At 41.1% G+C, this 20,399-nt stretch overlaps 1 protein-coding gene across 3 annotated transcripts in view; it reads left to right on the forward strand.

Annotated features, from left to right (window-relative positions):
• The window catches only part of ndp (norrin cystine knot growth factor NDP), a 31,380-nt gene that overhangs the window by 2,613 nt on the left and 8,368 nt on the right, over window positions 1-20,399 (forward strand). For 2 of the 3 annotated variants that reach the window (XR_015096706.1, XM_086091549.1), the window contains exon 2: window positions 17,868-18,354. Coding sequence is in view for 2 of the 3 variants with exons in the window: in XM_086091549.1 (XP_085947675.1) it covers window positions 18,145-18,354 (210 nt within the window). In the remaining variant the exon portion in view is untranslated. The remainder of the gene's footprint in view (window positions 1-17,867; window positions 18,355-20,399) is intronic. The other variant, XM_086091550.1, reaches the window with a different exon arrangement.

Here is a 20,399-nt window from a genome sequence, read left to right on the forward strand (position 1 = left end):
TATCAACAATAGCAAATGAATATGAAAGTTGAGGTATTCAAAATAGAATAGACTCACAGAAGGAGATGGAACGTGCAAAAGATTATTATTTTTTGTCTGTACACCACATTACACATTTCAAACTTTAGTATTCGAAAAATGAATGAATACTGTTTAAATAAAAAAAATAGCATACATGATTTCTTTTTTGTTTGTTTGCCATGTTTGCATGTTGTAGGAGAGCCGAACTGTATGGATTTTTTTATATTGCTATATATGCCCTTGTTTATGTGGCCTAAAATGAATGTTTTGTATTCTATCATATTGTATAATATTTACAAGTTCTCATTAAGCGATGCGAACTGCAACCCTGAATAAAAAAAAGTTCTTTCCAGACCAGCAATCTGGTCTGGTAGGATAAAAACAAACACGCCTATAATGGCTTTTGCTTTCTGGAGGTTGGACGCTGAAATAAGCCTTGATCTGATTTCATGCTCTGACTTTAGCCTGCAGCTTGGTATGTGTTATTGGTTGTCCTTTTATAAATACTTCTCTGTGATGTGGATGACAAAAAGGTTAGGTTAGGAAATGTTGTGGCACACTTGGTTAGTGGTATAATTATATTATTAATATTGGTTGTCTGACGAAAATCTGTTCATTTCCAGTAGTAGGGGGCACCTACAAATCTGAAGGTCGGACCTTGTTTTGTGAATCCTTCATAGATCAATTAATAATTATTAGCGATTCGTGTTTAATGATCGGAGAGGTATCAAACTTTGCCGCCATGCTCCATCCATACACAATAAAATATGAGCAATTAATGAACTGTAATGCCTTGTGGGTAAGGTCAGCCACAGTTACAGATGCACTCGTATAGCCTTCATTGTGATGAGACAAACAATCAAACAAACTCAAATATAAAATGGGAACATTGCAAGGAGCTTCTGTAGTCATGCCGAGACTCTCGACAAACAACTCCAGCGCCATTTATTAGGCCACGCCCCTCAAAAGCACTCATCCAACACATTACAAACAGTAACAACGTTTTATATAATTATTATTATTATTATTAATTTATTATTATTATCATTCATTGCCAGCCCAGTTAAAATTAATATTTGACGTCTATAGCCGTCAATGGCAGTCAATGAGTTATTCTTCTACTTCTTCTCATTATTATTATTATTATTCTTATTAAACGAAACTGTGCTATTGTTTTTCACTGAAAACAAAAACATAGTGGTGGATTTTGTGGGCCTGGAATGGATGAATGGTAAAGGTCTGTATCTCTCCAATAAAATATGATTTGATAAGTGCGATATGATTCAAAGACGGTTCGATTTGATTCGATAGGGCACAGCTCAGTTGGAAAAGGGTACGATGCAGTTTCTTGTTGTCCTTTTACATAGATATAAATGTCAGTACTGTGCATGTAGCATTATTTAATTTGGTTCGACCAATTCAAATTGTTTTTTAAGTTCATTTGGTGAAATTGATTTGACACAGCATTAAATTGGTCAGGGAAAGAAATAAACTTGTAAGTTAAGGCACTACCACTGTACGTAGTTCAAATTTGGTTTACCAATCAGACGAGTCTGCAGGACGAGATTCTCTCAGAAGGAAACCTGCGAATGAGCCTAAAATGGCTACTTGAAACAAAAATAGCCGTGCCCTGTATGTTTTCCTGTATGGTTCCTTGAGACTTATGATAGACATTACTATGCTCCAATTTCATGGTCCTTTGTGAATTTTGATTTGATATGGGAAAACCCTCAACATGGTGAGTTACTCGGCCTGTAAATAATAAAGCCGTTTCATCAGCATGGCCCCCAAATAACGACATACAGTAAGTGTATATGCGAGTTGGCAGTGATTTTGACAAAAAAAAAAGTGTAATGCTAACAGACGCTTAGCTCGCAGGGGTGCCTGTTGTTTGTCTTAACAGGACTTGGGGGTTGATGGGGGTTTATATTTAGTGAGGAGCTTAGTTTTTAGGAGGTTAGCGTGTGGGGAGGGCCACTGTGTAGAGAAAGACTACATTTGTATGTGTGTCGGGAGCTGGCGTCAGCGGACAGTTGAAGAGCTTGGCACTCCACATGCCAAACCGTGTGTGCGTGTATGTGTTTGTGTGTGTAGAACAGGTCTATGGGTCTGAACAATCACCCCCACCCCACCCCATCCCACTGGCCCAACCCCACCCCCCTTGCTTCATTCCAGTCAGGAATCTGCCCTTTAGTTTATTAAAAGCTGGTGAAACAATGGAGGGAGGTGAGGTCGTGAGGAGGAGGGGGGCGAGTAGAACATCATGACGTCAACGGAGGCACGTTGCGACAGGGGAACAAATCATACAGCCGGGTGATGTTGTCCTTGGGAAAGACAAGTAGAGAGGGAAAAGGTGGATAACATGGGAACGTCTAACTGTCGATTTTCTACCTTCAAAGGTAGTATGAGAGCTGGAACGGAAGTGGGATGCCGCCAGTGTGTACGGGTACTAAATCTGAGATTCGACTTCCCGACGGACCCTCCTCTCCAGCACCCCTGAATAGACCTTTCCAGGGAGGCTGAGGAATGTGATCCCCCTGTAGTTGGACCATACCAATCTTAAAAAGGGGAACCACCACCCCGCTGTGCCACTCCAGAGGCACTCTCTCCGGTGTCCATGTGTCGTTGCAAAAGCGTGTGAACCAAGAGAGCCCCAGAATATCCAGAGCCTCTAGGAACGCTGAGCAGTTCTAATCCATCCTTGTGGCCTTGCCACCAAGGAACTTTTTAACCACCTTGGTGACCTCAATCACAAAGATGGGAAAGCCTTAAGACCCAAGACTTTGCTTCTTCAAACAAAAGCATGTCGGTGGGATTGAGGAGGTCTTCGGAGTATTCGGAGCACTGACCATCTAACGGCCACAGCTCTGGTCAGCCACCCCAACAATGAAGGCATGGAACATGGCCCACTCAGATATAATGTCCTCAGCATCCCCCCGCAACGTGGGCGAAATTCTGTTAAAAGTGGGAGTTGAAACTCTTCCTGACAAGGGACTCTGCCAGATGTTCCCTCACAACAATAACGGTTGACTTTTTAACATTGGTTTCATCGGACTACAAGATATTTTCCCGTATTTTGCTTATGGTACCAATCCCTTGTCAATTTTGTTTTTTTCAAAGGGAAAGTCAGCCCAAACAAAATTTCTTGACAATAATGAGTTCTATGCAGCTCCACTCGTCTAAATACGATATTTTGGCTAATATTGTGTTAGTGGAATATGAGTTAAGCAGCAAAATCCATCCGTTTTTAATCAATATCAGAAAGTGGACATTTTGCCACATGCTGACGAGTGAAAATGACTTTACGGTTGCTCAGGTCTCAGGTAACAACCAATCACAGCTCAATTTCAGAAAACAGGTGAGCTTTGATTGGTCGTCTGAGCAACTTTGATGTCATCTTAAAGGGATACTTGACTCAATGAGCTATTTTCAGAAGTAATATATTATATTATATTTTGTCCAAAATGAATTTGATAACTTCATTATTTTACATGTACAATTAATACCTTTAAAAACATTTTTTTTCACATAATGTCGACTTAAGATGACATTACCTGTGCTGAAAAAGTAGGTAACGACCAACCATGGTTCAATTTGCTGAACAAACCCAGAAAACAGGTGAACCATGATTGATCGTTAGCTACTTCCTCAGCACAGGTGATGTCATCTTCAGTCGACAACAAGTGGAAAAACGTGTTTTTAAAGGTATTAATTGTACATGAAAAATGATGAAGTTAGAAAATTCATTCTGGACAAAATATAAACTTTTTACTGCTGAAAATGGCCTAATGAGTCAAGTAACTTAAAGTTTAAGTTGACAGCAAGTGGCAAAATGGCCGCCCCCTGAGATGGATAAAAATAGCTGGATTCTGCTGCATAACTCATAATCCATAAATGTAATATTAATCAAAATGTCATGTTTAGACTAGTGCGGTCACATATAACATATTATTGTAAAGGAATGTTCAAGGTTGTTTTTCCTTTAAATGTAGTTGTACAGGTTGTAAGTCACATCACTCAAGGATAAAGTTTGCAACTGATTCATACATCTTAAGTGGTTGAATGTTATTCTTAAATTCATTTATGATCTGAGAGAACCCCAGTAAGCCTCCTCCGATGAAAAAAATGATGTTCAAAAAGGTAAACTGTCAAGACCTAAGTCAAATTGAAAGTGTCCGCATTAAAGCACTTCATGATGCTGGATGTACTCTTCTCTTTTTCATGACAGGTGATCTAATATAGTTGTTTCAGACCGTACATTGGACAAACAAACAAGAATATTAATAGTGCAGATGATTGATAGAACAAAAGATGAATTAGATATCTCTGCTCCGTCCAAAGTCTAAAAAAAAAGTCTTAATAAAGAGGCGCAAGTGAAACACTGACATTATGTGTCTAAATGGGACACCATGACGTCGCCCTCCACACACACACACACACACACACACACACACACACTGTTGCAGCCATATGTCATGTGCAAGAGAAGTTCACGGTGAGCGCATGGATTCGTTCCACACAGCAGGGCACACGTATAAATATCCGCGGCCCACTTAACTTATGGCTTTTGTGTTGTCACATTTGTAAAGCTGCACTTGTCAAAAAGTAAGTTGTGTTTGCTCCGTGGGGCCCTCCGCATTGCTAGGATGCTGACTGGATGGCACGTGGGGCAGACATAGTGAGTCGGATCTTCACAGGGATCTGCAACTTTATTGCACGGGTCGACCATCCGGCAGCTGAGTATATTGAGTGCTCGACCGAGGATGGACCTGGTCTTTCAGGCTTAGACTTTTTGTGCCTGGATATTAGACTTGCATGGTGCATGGTGAATCATCAAAGAGTATATGCTACCACAGGCCCAATGACGTATGTAGGATGAAATCCACCCATCTGTTGAGGATACCAGGTTTAGACTAGGACTAAATGAGCCAAAATCTCTGGTTGGAGTTTTGGAAATTACAAGGCCTGGTACTTCCTACTCAATTCCACACATGGGTCCTTGAGAGACTTTTTCGTGCATCTTGTTCTGATAGACACTCCCACCGAATTGTGTGTCAATCGGTGCAACTTGTGTCTGGGGCTACTGTCTTTGCATCGCCTGGTAGTCTGTCCTTAAAATACACATAGAGCAAGATGGCTGACGTTAAGATCATGAGAATTATCACAGTGACAATGTAGGGTGACCAGATTTTTGACATGAAGAAGGGGAGGGCATATCAATTGCTAATGCTAATGCTAAAAGCTATCTTCGTTTTTTTCTTTTTTGCTCAGCCTCAATAGCTGTGCCGTTTACCTCGTGCTGGTTGTAAATGAAAATATACCACTAGAAAGCTCAGCTTGCGTCGTAGCGACTGACGACAGTACAGCTACATCCCCCATGATTCTAACACAGTAAATTCTGTAGAGTAAATTTGACTCTATTTAGATATGGACCAAATAAACTCCGTTTTAGAGTAGGCTAAAATTTACACGAGGAACAGAGTAAAATAAAGAATTGGGAGAAAAAAACAACCCAATAAAAGTCACTCAAAGGTTGAGGAACAAACTCACAACCTTCAGCTTGGAAAACTGCCACACTACCACCTGAGCGATGCCCCTCCTACTGTTTGCTTATCTCCAAGAGACCAAAGACATAATTTTTGGTCTTTGAGTTAGTAAGATTGACATTAGTGATATACTAACACACAGCAGGAGCTGCGTGGCTCAGGGAGTAGATCGGCTGTCTCCCAAGCTGAAGATCGTGAGTTTGTTCCTCTAACCGTGAGTGACTTTTATTTAGTTTTTTTCCCCAATTCTTTATTTTACTCTCTTCCAAGTGTAAATATTACTCTAAAACTGAGTCTATTTGGTCCCACTCTAAATAGTCAAATTTACTCTACAGAATTTACTACGTGGATGGGACATTTTTGCTGTGAAGACAGAATTATTTTTTTGAAAATGCCACACAGAAATCAATGTATTCAAGCTATTAGCACAGAAAGAGTGGCAACATAAGATGGCCGCCAAGGCACTTTTGGTGGTGTCACTTCTTAAGCAGCATTTGACGGTCCGTTCATATGTAAGTCTGTCCTGCTGCCGATTAGATGCAGATGCGAATGACAATGCAAACATGAATTTGGAAGTAAATAGGAAGGAGTAGAACAGCAAAATTTCGGACGCCGGGAATGGACCTGCCTAATAGCGCGACAAAACAATGAGGTCCTGAGACCTAAGGCTCAAAATGAGGACTGTCACAGCCAAAACGGGATGTCTGGTCACCCAATGACAATGACATCTGCACTCCCATGTCCATGGACCTGTAGCATCCATTATTGAGCCTTATTAGCCTTCACGACCAGCGGATTTCTAGCAAGGCAATGCATACGTGTCGGAAGTTGCCACGTGTAATGGTCTACATTTGCCGGCTGCATCAGGCTGTCCGTTCACTTTACTTGCATAACGCAAACGTCAGAGAAGGAAAAAAATGATTGTGGTCGGGACCTCAAAAATGTCACGCTTCCAATTTGGTAGGAGACTGACCCAATTTTGAATCATAATGACAATGACTACTACTCATATTTTTTATTTCAGAAAAGGTTGGTGTGAAGTGAGTAGAGAGAATTAAGGCAGGCAGGGTTGGTGCTTCCATTACCCAACAAGCCGACCACCCCCTCGCAAAAATTTGCCTCCCAAGGTTAGCAGTCTAATGTGCATTCCTGAAGAAAAAATGTTTTACTGGTAGACTATTATACATGATTCATGTATGACTTCTCAGAGAAGCCCCGTGAGCCGCCTTTAAAATTTGGCAAAAAGGTTGAAGATGGTAAATTGTCACGAGCTCACTGAAAATGAAAGCACTTCATGATACTAAATGCTATCTCTATGGTCTAATAAATTTGTTAAGCACTGTATATACAAGTCACGGTCCGTTGAGCCATGTGTACGTAGTATGAATATTGTAGTACAACTGGCAGGTATTAAGTTTAGGGTTCTTTACAATATATTTGTGCAAGGATCGGGAAAAAAACTTGTGTGTAGGAACGAAAACACAAAAGCAAATGCCTAAAAGCAAAAGCAAAGAGTTACATTCCAGAAGTTGTTATTAGCGCCCGGCTATGTCGGTGTGTGGCGTCTTTCCCACCGCAGCCTCCCCGTAGAGACGTCATTGTATCTGCTCGCCTTTGGTTTGAAACAACTTCTCATAACTTGGTAAGCCCTAAAGCTTCCCAAGCTGAGGGATACGAAGACGGATCGTCTTGCGGCTTTGTGGTTTGGCTCTCCTGCTTCTTCTTAATAATGGAGAGACAAGAGACCACCCTTTGGCCAAGTTTTATTGAAAAGAAAATGGAGCGGGATTGGCAAATGTTAATTTTCTGTTTGAGTTAACGATCAGGATGTGACAGTTGCATATGTTTCATGTTGTTTAACGAGGCCGGCCGCCTGCGGCTCTCTGGATTTTGGTTGCAAATTAGTTCTGGGATAACAGAAATTTCACGCAAGTCAGTTTAAAGAGCAAACAGAGAATGTGTTTAATGATCGGCTGATTTCACGGAATCATTCATGTTGTATTTTGTTTCAAAGCAAAGTTACTAAGAAATGCAGAACACTTGCAAAGCTGGGCGATAAGAATCAGCCTGGTACACTTTGAAAAAACTGCCCCCCCCCCCCCCAAATAAAAATCGAGCCAACCTCAAAACGCTCCAGTCAATTTTGAACAAACAAAATGACTGACCATGCAGACAATATAGTGTCGTTTTTGATTTCTTGATAAGAGAGGCTGGTTATGCTAACAACTACTTTTATCTTCTAGCCTCAATCTTCAATTTTAGTTAAAGTGCCCCGATTTTGTGGAAAGGATCTCTGATTTTGAATCATTCCTACGAGGACAGAATGAAATTTGGACAAAAAGAAGGTAGCTACACTAGGTTGATTTTTTGTATCATTTATACAAAGGTTCACTTTTTGGGGGCTAGCTGCAAATATAAATTCCAAATACAGTAGACATGTACAGTTTTAGTAGTCTGTAGTTGTCTTGTCTTGCTTGTCTTCCTAGCTGCAATTCTTGTGATTCCAAACGGAGGAATACATTTCGGTCTTTACTTTTTAGTCATAGGACCCAGAATTAAAAACATCTGAACTAAACACATTTTACAGATCAGCCTCAGCAACACAACTTGGAGCAACGGTGGTGTTTTTCCTGGATTGTTCTAAGATCTTTTTAAGCTACAGTATTTCCGTACAAAACAAGACAGCCATTCATTCATTCATTCATTCATTCATTCATTCCTCTTGATAAGGTTACAAGAGCACATCGCTGCTGGACACACTACAAACATGATAGAACTACTGATAGCTAGTTTATCTCCTAGAACTCTTTACAGAGTACAGTACTTGAAACCTGAACAGTGTAATGTCTGTTTTCTCTCAAAGTTGTACGTGCATGAGATAATAGGTAATTTTCCCTTACCTTGAAATGTGACTGTGTTGCTTCGTCTTAAGTAGCAATTAAGTAAATTTGTTTACTTTAATTGAGCATTTCATGGATTACTCACAATGAAAGACTTGTTGTTCTACTGCCAACCTAGCATTTGGGGGGGGGGGGTGTTAATGAATGAAGAAAGAATCCAAGGTGACCGCGTTCCAACAAAACGAAGCATAAGGAGGGTGCAGCTGTTGTTTGGAAGGAGCCAGGCCACCATAAATCGGAGTACAGTGCGGGAGTGCGAAAAGATGGGGAGGGAAAACTGCTACTGAGCGAGTTCCAACTTCACCGATATCCATAAGATAACCAATATAGCCAATATAAACTCACTTAAACTTTACAAACAGAGACACTTTTTTAAATAATAGTATCTGTGTGATGTCAAGTGCATCGCTTTAAAATAAGAAGCAAATGTTAGCTAATGTCCGAAACACAAAATTTGGGTCATAGTAATGGAATTTTAACATATTAATATAGGGGAAGTCAAACCAAACATTGTATTTACAATAATATGTATGTATGCCCCAACTAGTCTAAATACGGCATTCTGATTAATATTGTGTTTGTGGAATATGACTTATGCAGCAAAATCCACCTGCTTTTATCCATCTCAGAGGGTGGCCATTTTGCCACTTGCTGTCTCCTGAAAATGGCATCACAGTTGCTCAGGGCTCAGGTAACCAATCATGGCTCAGCTTCAGAGAACAGGGATATTAGTGTAAAACTCGCACTGATGACAGTGGTTTCAGTGAGAAAATAAGTTACACAAGTTGTCTTATTGTAGCCTATTGTTGGAACATTCATTCAATATAAGTCAGTGGTCCTACCGGGTAGGACCTACCTGATATCTAACCATCTTCTGTCCCGCTTATCCTCCCTCATTGGGGTCACAGGTGTGCTGGATCCTATCCCAGCTGTTTTCGAGTGGCACCGTGGTAGGCGGCCTATCCGATGTTTTTTTGTATAAACGTGGGTTGCCCAGACGGCAGGAAGTACTTTTCAAAGCTTGCCGACATTGCCATCTTACAACACTCCTGCCTCAGTCCTCTTTGGAAACACTTGGTAACCATCGGTCGTCTTCATATTTGTGAGATCATGTGATTACACGAGAGCTGTGCCTCGGAGGTCTGGATTCTTGACCAGTGGTGGAAGAGAGTCTTGAGTGTGTTGAGTGTGTATTTATCGGGGCATCGACCCCACACATAATACGACCAAAACTGTTAAATGCCCTATTTAAAAAAAAATCCTAATTTGTGTTTTCTGTCAGTGATTAAAATAATCTATTAAGATTTGAAAAATCCTTTCGGCCTAATGGTGAGAATTAAACGTCATGCTTTCTTGCATCCTGCTTCTGTTAGGGATCAGATAGTACCTTTGAAATTTGAAAACCTTTGGATTTTTTAAAATTAAAAATAAATCCTTTTATTTAACATTTCAATTTCCCAATTGTATTAACATACACCATGTATCTGTACCACCGTATATGATATGTAACCCGCTCCAGCAAAAGCATACGCATGTCGGCGGGATGTTTAACGAGTTAAACACGAAAATGTACAGTTTGCACAAAAATGTCGATTTTGAGATTTTTCCACAAATAGCCTCCTTGAGGTCTCTAGTTTCATTTTCCAGCGGCACAAAGGTCAAAATGTAATAGAAATGTGTGAAAATAAGCAATTATTAGACAGTATGCATGGTAACCAGGGAGTGTTTTTAGCCTAGCTGCTAGCTAGCGCCACGTCGGGCGGATTTCCTGCCTTAAACATCATTCACAAATGATTTATATAAATGTTGATAATTGATTGATGGGGATAAGAGGTTCTTTTTTTTTTTTTTAATTTTCTTTTCTTTTTAAAGAGCTCAGTATTGTTCATTCGGAAATGTCATCATCATTGCTCTTTATTTTTTAATATATTTATATATATATATATATATATATAAATTTGTATGTGGGTGAGTATTTGTATGTGGGTGAGTATGTGTATGTGCGTGCGTGCGTGTGTGCGTGCGTGCGTGCGTGCGTGTATTTGTTAGCTCACCAAAAACCTATTAGAAAAAATCCCATACCGTTCACCTAAACCGAACACCGCCGTCAGGAGACCCGAGGGGACCCGAGGGGACCAAAGAAAATCAAGGAAGGTGAAATCCAGCACCGACCAGACACCACCCACCGGGCCACCCACCAGAATTCTTCCCCAACCCAAGAAACATCTAAATTCCAACAAATCCAAAAAAAAAAAAAAAAAATCAGGGAGACCTTAAGAGACCGAAGGAGAGACTGAGGGAAGGAAGGAAGGACAGACGAAGCCGAGTGAGATCCACAGACACCAACCTCCACCGATTCAATGACCTGAGGAGGAAGCAGATTGTGTCTGAGTTTCGGTAGATGCTGGTGTGGTGGATCTGGCATGCATGAAAATCTCCACCAAAGAGGGGAGCCGTCGACCCCTGCCAGGACAGAGCAAGCGCAACACCTCAGGGCCCCCCAGGCCGCAGCAGCGCCAAAGGACGACCCCCGGGCCCCGCCAGGGCCACCGGCCGGAGAGCAAACCCAGGAGCAGGAGCGCCCCCCACCCCAACACGGCCCGCGCCCCCGACCCAACGCAGCAGGACGGGGCACTGCAGGCCCGCCAGGCACCCCACCGGCCCCCAACCCCCGCACCCCCCACGACCCCCCCGCCCCCCATCCACCCCAACCCAGCCCCAGCCGCCCCCAAGTCCCCAATCCCCCAGACACCCCCCCACCTCCAGCACCCCCCACCCCGCAACCCCCCCCCAACAAAGCCGCCCCTCCCGACCCCAACCCCACCCAACCGGCAGCCCCCCAACCCCCGACCCCCAGCCCCCGGGGACCACCCGCACCCAGGCACCGGCGCCGACGAGGGGCCGGACAGCGGAGCGGAGAGGGCAGCCGCGCCCACCCCACCCCCCGCCGCGTGGAGGGACGGAACACCGGGGGCAGAAGGGGAGATGGGGGCACCGGAGGACGGCCGACACCCTCGAACCCCAGGCCCAGCGGGGGAAGGCCCCGGTCGTCACCCCAGTGTTCTTTGTGAAAGTTAACCCCTGTTACTGAGTCCGCCAGCTCGCCGACTGGCGAACTCTACCCCTAAACCGTGAATGTGACCCCACCCAGTGTATATACAAGTGTGTGTGTGTGGGGTGCATTAAAATTAGGAGCAGGTGAACCGGAGCCTAGGGAAATGATATTCCCACGCTCCGATCCATCCGCCTCCCAAGCGTGTTACTGAGTGTATGTGGTGCATTAAAAAAAATAGATAGGGGGTGGGGTGGGGGGGGGGGCGGGGACACGGACAGGGGACCGCAGCACTGCTCTATACCGCGGTCCCCAACCGATGGCACCCCCACAAGCCCCCCCCCCCCAGTTGTGTGGTGCATTAAAATTGGAGGGGAGTTGTAGGGTGAAGACGGTGTTTCCATCCTACCCCACTCCCCAAAGTGTGTTGTGGAGATAAGAGGTTCTGATAAAGAATGAATGGATGGACATAGCAACCCAAAAAATTACCATAATGAATGCATGCATGAATGAATGAATGAATGAGTGAATGACGCGCACGTCATCATAACATGCCATAATACCTTGTCGTAGAAGCGTGTCGGCGGTGGGTTACTGTGGTTTGTAATCCAGAGATAATCTTCATTTCCAGGATCTCTTTCTTAATGAATAGATTTCAAATTTCAATTGAAATGACTACATTTACGTTAAGGCATGTCCGCTGACGAGCAGTCAAGCACATTGATTGACAGGTGCTGTTACTCGTTGTCACTACTGACGGATATTCGATATTTGACGGATATTTACGACACCTCCGCCTCCGAGGAAGCCGCGGAAAAGCCGCCTCTAAGGGGATACGCCCCGGCAAGCCACCTCGACGGGGATACGCTCCGGGCTCCCGGGAAGCCGCCTGCAAGTCAAGCCAAAAACATTTTGTGGCCCTATTACAGAAATTACGGTTAGATGCAAAGGGAAGAAAAGAAAAGAAAACAACGCTGTATATCCGGTTTTCTAAATAAAAGCTTGTTATTGACAGGCAACAGGAAGTATGCCTCATTATAATCTGGCGCATTTTTATATAATTTCATCACATGGAAACTAAAAAATATGACATGTGTGTCAACCAGTTAGCATTGTGCTATCATATTACAATGAAAATGGCTCATATCTCACAGGGAAGGTATAGCACAATGATTCCACACCATATTTCAGTCCACAGGTTACATGACCTGGAAGCTATTGAGCTAAAATGCTAATTTTTACGTATAAAAATTATACAAAATATTGAAAGATGTGAAATCGAAAAACAAGAGGCGTATCTCATGGGGGAGGCCCAGCTAATTTGTACGTATAAAAACTCATAGTAAATATTGAAAAATCTCAACTAAATAAACTCTGTTGAACCATCATAACAATTTAATTTTTTTTATGCACGTGACCAAAAGCATTTGCGGCATAACATCCATCATGATGTTATCAATAAACGTACTTGTCACAAGCCACACCAAATGGCAAATAATCTTTTAATTCACACAAAATTAGTAATTAAAATTTCCCACTGTACTATAATGACCTCATTTAAGCAAGGAAATACCACAAGGAGCAACAACAAAATAACCAAACTTTGGCTGATGCCTTAGAAGCTGAATTGTAAGATGTATGTGATCTTCAAAGTTGAGGCTGATTTCATCTGTTGGGAGGTCAAACTTTTGAAGGGTTTAAATCTTGGAGGATGGCCTTACGTGCGATTGGAATTGGCTTTCCACTGATATTTGAACAGTTCCTGAAAATTTCAGGTTCATATCTTTTTCCTAAGGTACTGGTTGCTATGGACATTTGAAAGATGCAAGTACCAAAACTTTAAACCCATTTTTCTCAAAACTAGGGATTTCAACATTCGAACATTAAACCTGCTGTAACTTTGTTAATTTTTTAGGTAAGTACATGTATTATATATCATTTTAAAGGGAATTAAGTGCAAAATTCAAATATATAAATATCTTTATTCTGATTTTTTTTTTTTTTGCCATATACACATGTAGCAACTGATCAAAACAACACAATTTACTGTTTGATATAAATGTGTTAAATTAAAATTGATTTTACCAGAATGCGAGATGATAATGTGAGACTGTTCCAGCAGATTAAGATTAAGTTTACCCCTGTTTTATAGAGAATAGCAGAATGCAGAGAGTGCTCTGTTCCTAACAGTCCTAAAATACAACATTTTGATGTTAATAAGAGTTCAAGGGGCAAAAAGGTACACACAGTTACCACAGTGTTTTGTATTTGTTTGTTTTCTATTTATGGCCTAGAAGTGTTTTTTTATACAAATATTTACCGCCATTGTGACTTTACTACATCATTGTGTCGCTGCCAGAGGAATTAATCATTTGTAACCCTGTATTTATGGAGAACAAAAATAGCAGCGTTTACAGGGAGAGTAAAAGTAGCCAGTATTGAGGAATACATAATTACCGGTAAGCATAAATTACTGAGACAGTCTGAATGTACCGTATTTGAGTAGACAGATTTGTTGTTTTGACTTACCCTCTAATGCTTTGCAGCAGAATGGCATTTTATTTTATTTTATTTGTGTTTTTAATGATCACATGGTTGTTTAATACAACTGCACTCAGACCAAAACAACAGTCAACAAGCAAGCAGAGGTCATAGCGAGTGTTAGTCCAGCACTGGAGAGACGTTTGGTTTCTAGTTCTCTCTGATCGTAATGAAGCTGTCATCTGTCATCTTAATGGCAACTTAAAGGCCATAGGGCACGTACGCTATGCACACAGGATGGGCAGTAGGGTTCAATTAAAGCTCAGTAGGAAATTTCCATGCGTTCCCCCCTGAGGCTAAAGCCTCATTTACGCTCTAAAAATAGATGCATTTGTTTTAAACATTGTAAACGTCACAAAAACACAGCAACCTTAAATAAAATACAACTAATCTTTAGCCTGAATCAACCATTTATCTGTTTTCACATGTTTTTGGTGGCATTTCCCAACATTTAGGATGGTAAAGTAACTCATTGTACAGGGTCTTGATAATTGGAGAGTATAGTGTTGATGTCATTAGATTCTTGGCCAGATACTGTATTCACCAGCATTTTTTAAATTATTTTAATGAACAAAATAATTAGATTTGCAGCTTCAATAACTGTTATGTATTTGAGTCCATCTGTTTGTGCCATCTGACGATAAGGAAAGTTGAATGAATATGTAGACAGCTACGTTAGCGTCTTGCGCTAACAAGCTAACCACTAGACTCCATTTTCCAACACACAGCATAAATGAGCCCTTGGCCTGCTTTGGATTTCTACAACAGAAGTAATGAGCATCTACTGTATCTTAAAATGGTTTCTACTTGGCTGTAACTACACGGAAAACTTCATATACAACAATGATTACAGACACAAATGCTACCTGAATGAACCCTGAGGTCTATACCGGAAAAATGCTAGCAAGGCTAACGAAGAGAGCAGAGTTTTTGTGTAGGGTTTCGTGTCGAGGTGTAAGTGCTGAAGGTGCTGATCGGTGTTGGCTGCAGCTCATGTTTAAACATGCCGGCAAGCATTCATTTGAACAGACCGCATGCCTATTCTGTTTTTACCTCAAGCGAGTGGCGTTTGATTTGCAATATTTGGCCAACAAGGCGTTGTTACACTTTCATTTGAACTCATTCGAAGGGGAAAATCAATGAATTCACAGCAGGGAGTGCTCGTAAAAAAGCTGAATGATATGCTTTGCCATTCACGTTCCAAACACTCAAATTCTCCCACTCTGTATAACATGATATGTTGAATACTTTTTCACAGGCAAACGAAGGATGCATAAACTTGACTATTTACCACTATCATGCTTTTTAAAGGTCCCTTAAGAGCAACAACCTTGGTGGGTTGGATAATAGAGAACAACGTGATGTCGAGCAAATGCCCTGAAATGGAAATTATTATGACGCAGGAAAGCACGTCATTCTATCTTCTATATTCCCTTAAAGATTAGATATTTTTTTCTGGAAAAGTGACACTTCCAAGACCTGAACAGTGGATTATTTCCATAAAACATAAAAAACAACATTTTAGGAATGGCTTTTTGAAATTCCTAGATAAGTAGTGTTAGATCCGCCCACACTCCTCCCTGTTGAAAAACATATTTGACAAATATATACATCAGTGTCAGTAAACTGTGGGATTCCAGTTGACGGAACTACATGTCCATGGCAGTTAATGAGTTATAGCAGCAATTTACATATATTCATACATTTAAGACAATTAAGAATGTTACTTGGGGGAAAAAATGCCTTATACAGTAAATAAAGTTTTTGAGGGGGCACACGATGACCTTCAAACAGACTAATTCTATTTCCATTGTATCCTATGGCAAACAGATTGTAAATTCAAGCTAATCAGAAGTATCAACATAAAGCTTACAGACCTGAACCTTAAACCTCAGTGCCCCCCTTTAAGACCCGTGACCCGAGACATACATGCAGCCCACTTCTTAATTCACAACACATTGCCTATTAGCACGGCAGCCTCAGCTGAACTAACTGCAGCTCTTAACGCTATTATCTGGAGGACAGTAAAACTGTGATCTTGGAAAAAGACCCTACATAAATACATGTGAAAATATGCTGCATGACTCGGTGGAGGTTTGTTGCAGTTGTGAGAGGTCTTGTTGGGAAAGCCATTTGTTTTAATGAAAAAGAGAGGAAAGGGTTTGGCTGCAGGCTGTTTGCGCATGGCTTAGGTTTCTCCTCCATAATAAAAAAGCGCAGACGTGAGCGTCAAGGGGGGCATCCGCCAACAGAAACGACAGATTTCAAGATGCGTCGCAAAGTTCATGCATAGTGCAGAATAGTCACTCCAGAGAAAAACTGTACTGTTGAGCTGTTCAGTTTCCTTGGTTGTCATGTAAAATGTTAATGTTGGTGCAACTTGGTGGTAGTTAAGCCCAAAAACAATCAAACATACCAAAGTCAAAGGCGTAACATAGCTGGGACAGTGGCGGTTTGAAAAGGGAATATGTACTGGAAAGGCGGGACAACGGTGTGAAGTTTAAATCTGGAACTCACCTCTACCGCATCGTTGTGGTGAAAGCGAGTGCCGCTGTCCGACAACTATTTTATGTCACACCTTACACTGACATTGGCGTCATCTAATTATGTGTCACTGTGTTACTATCACAGTTCACTGGGTTCTGTTTATATATAGGTCAGGCAGAGATACATTGTACAACTAGGGTTATTTGTGAAGTATTTTGTTCCTTTTCAGCACTATTTTCTTGATGAGTAGCCTTTTTCACACGCAGAACCCACGAAATTGCCGCACTGAGCTGTGGAAGAAGATGAAGAAGATCGGGTATTTATCTGCCTTTCATGCAGAACTTCAACTGGTGTAATTGTTTATAGTAGTTGTCAGAAAAAAACTCAAGAGGGCAGTAGATGTGAGCGATTAAAATTGTCAATCGTAATGAATTACATGACTTCAATAGTTAACTCATGATTAATCGCAAATTTTAAGTTTTCATACTCTTGTTAACATAAAAGTTAAAATTGACTGTACAAAGTACATTTTTTATGCTAATTATTTCATATTGATAGAAATATTAGTCATTGATACAGTAATTTCATAATTCATAAAATCGTTGTTAAAATTAAAAAGATGTACTGTAATGTAAAAAAAGGGTGTTATATTGATTTGTGTTGAAGTCATTTTTCTGCCACTAGATGGCGTAATTGCATTTGTAAGACGTTGGTGACAGCTCAGTGCATTTTTCTTTTCATATTAAGAGCTCCTTAACATGAAGAAACTTGTAAAATTCTGCATCTTTTTAAAATTGTAAAATACAACTTGACCCCAGTCTCCACAATTATATGCATTATTATTAAATTCATTACTGCCTATTTTTGACATGGACGTGTCTGCTGCGTTGCGACTGGAATTCCCCCAGTACAGGCTTTCAAAGTAAGGGGCGGTCATTAATCACACATTAAACAAATTAGTGCAGTTAAAGGAACTTTAAATTACCGTAACTCAAAATGAATGCACTCATTTTGACATCCCTATTTAAAAGTTCTGCCACTTTCCTACTATTCTGGTCCATCATTTATACAGAAGGCGGTATAGCATGACCAAGGATGGCATGTTTACATAATAACTTGGCTCACTCCATCCACATCTGTGCTGCTTGGACAAAATAGTGATTGAAAAAAAAAAAAGAAAAATGGGCAAATCCCGGCTTGAACAAGCTGTGTAAAAGGGACTACGGATACCTTTGTGTAAATTGTATTGTCACATTTTCATTCAGTTTGTAGGTTTTTGTTTAACTTTTGAACCATATACTATATTTCTTAAATTTCTAGGTCCAAGCACTGATGGTATGCTGTATCTTTGTCCCCAACCAGACTGTGTTGGATGAGGATGATTGGAGATGGAGAGGCCCTACAAAGCGAACCCGCTTCCAAGTTTGGCTCTACAGCACACCGGCTGTGAAGATCCATTGTCCAAGTAGTAAGCAGTGAGTGAGATCAAGACATCATCGTTTTGAGATCCTGAAGTCCAACTTGCCGGAGAATATTGGACAAACACTAGAGTGTTGGAACGCCTTGTAAGGACCCAGTGCCCGAGGGTGGTCCGACCATGAAACCTTCAATCACGGTGGTCCCGCCCTCTGGCCTCCTGCTGGTCCTTATGTGCTGCCCCCTGTTGGGCTTGGTGCAGTCTGCCAGCAGCAACAAGGCCAGCGACAATGGACGCCCCTTGCACATGAGTGACTCGGACCCGCAGCGCTGCATGAGGCATCATTTTGTTGAGACAATCAGCCACCCCATTTATAAGTGCAACTCCAAGGTAAGACAGCAAGAATGATATAACAACTCCACTTGTGAGTTGAATTTCCACTGTGGTCACCAGCTCCTTTTTGGTAAAGTTGTTTAAGATAACACAACCAGACTACTCTGGAAAACATTTTGTTCCGAGCGTCCGATATGCAGCCAACAGCAGCTCCTGCCAACACAACCAAAGGGCACTGAATTTGTCTTGCATTTGTGTAAAAAGGAACATAGGGAGGTTATGTTTTCTTTGGTTTGGGTTTTATGCTCAGCCAGGGGTTGAACAGAGGACAGACCTGTACAAAACCCTTTGGCTAGGTCAAATGCAACTCCCTAAGTACAACAAAGTAAAAAAAAAAAAAAAAAAAAAAAAAAAAAGAGTCTGAAACACAACCTTCAGTCAAAGCAACACCTTCTAGACAGTCTGGAAAGTCGCTTGTAGCTCACAACCAAGGGTATAATAAGTGGTTGCTGACTCACTTTACAGCACAAAGGTCTTGAGTTTGATCCTGTGCTTGCGTAGGTTCTTTTTCGGGGTGCTCTGGCTTCCTTCCACAGTCCAAGGACACACATTTGTTGACTCTAAAACCCCGTTCACCGCTATTGAATTACAAACAGACAAAAATTGTGTCACGTTTCATGTAAAAACGTCATAAAATGGCTTTCAAAGTGAAAAGACCTGCATTACAGCATGTTCCAACTTTTCTAAAGCAGCGTGTGCCAGTACGTGAGCTTGATAATGAAGTGTTGGTTTCCCGTGAATGTGAGAGATACATTACTCTCCATTAATCTCTGTAACTAAATTCCCAACCAAATACACACATGAGCGTATTAATAATTTGGATGAGACGGGGATGATAAAGACAAAGTTTTCAGCAGGGGTTGATTTTGCTAACTGAATAACTGAAACTTTTCAAAACCTCAAGAAACAAAAGCTTCAGTTTTAAGTATTAGATCGTTCTTGTGTAAACTTGGCATTATTTGATCATGTGATTGTGTATCGCTGTCTGTCTCGAGATGGATGATCACTCCAACAGCCCATTTCTTGTCCTTAGTAATTGAGCCTCTAGATATTTACTGTAGTTAAAGTCATATAAGGAATTTGGGAAAATTTGACTGACTATAAATTGGTTAATGGTTTCCCAGTGCTGTTTGGTTTGCCATTGGTCTTGTTTCCCATTGAAAATCCCCACTAACGTCTTCCTTTCCCATCAAATGGATAAGTAGAGTATGCTTGAAGAAACTACAGTGGTTGGCTGAATTTAGACTACATGGTTCAAATGACACTGTTCAGATTTTTCTGCTTCCTGGTAACACAAATGGAATATGACGTCAGATCAGAATTAATCCTCTGGATTTATGGGGCAAAAAATTCGATATGTATAGGATATGTTCCAATGCAAATGCAGCATAAAAGCAGTTAAAGCACAAATTGGTTATGCCCTCGGCCCAACGTCACTGAAATGCATGATTGGTGGCAAATTTTGGCAAAAATGTAATGAACACATTCAAAAACATCTGCCTTAAATCTAATCAACAGGAAGAAAAAAAACATAGGCAATTGAATTTGGTGTAAATATGCTGCATTAGTGGTGCAGGTACAGTAGTGCAAATTTTCTTGTCTTTTGTTTAAATGCCAACACAGTTGTTGGTCGTGCGTGAACGATCAGCCGTCGGGTCTTTTTTTAATATTGTTGTTTCTGAGTGTGTCGAGCAGGTGGCCCGAAGCACAGCTCAGCTGAGGCGCGGCGGTACACTCGCAGCAGGAGTCGGCCATTTTCTAAAATGGTCCTCCAGGAATTGGCTCGGAGGCGACTCTTTTACACAATCCACCTGCACGTTCTTTGCTCATTTTCTTTTCTCGTACTCTATGTGGCTATGTATATGTGCTGTCTGCACCTACTTTTGTTTTATAATATGAAATAATTAACATAAAATTTTTTACTTTGTACAGTCAATTCTTTACAGTAAATTTTACTCGAAATAGAGAACAATTTAAACTTGGAAGAGAGTAAAATATTCAGAGTAAATTTTACTCAGTGTTTTTAGTGTGTATGAGAGAAT

The sequence above is a fragment of the Leptonotus elevatus genome, chromosome 12 (genome assembly GCF_054856555.1).
Source record: "Leptonotus elevatus isolate MCC_2025b chromosome 12, RoL_Lele_1.0, whole genome shotgun sequence".
In the NCBI taxonomy this organism is placed as follows: Eukaryota; Metazoa; Chordata; class Actinopteri; order Syngnathiformes; family Syngnathidae; genus Leptonotus; species Leptonotus elevatus.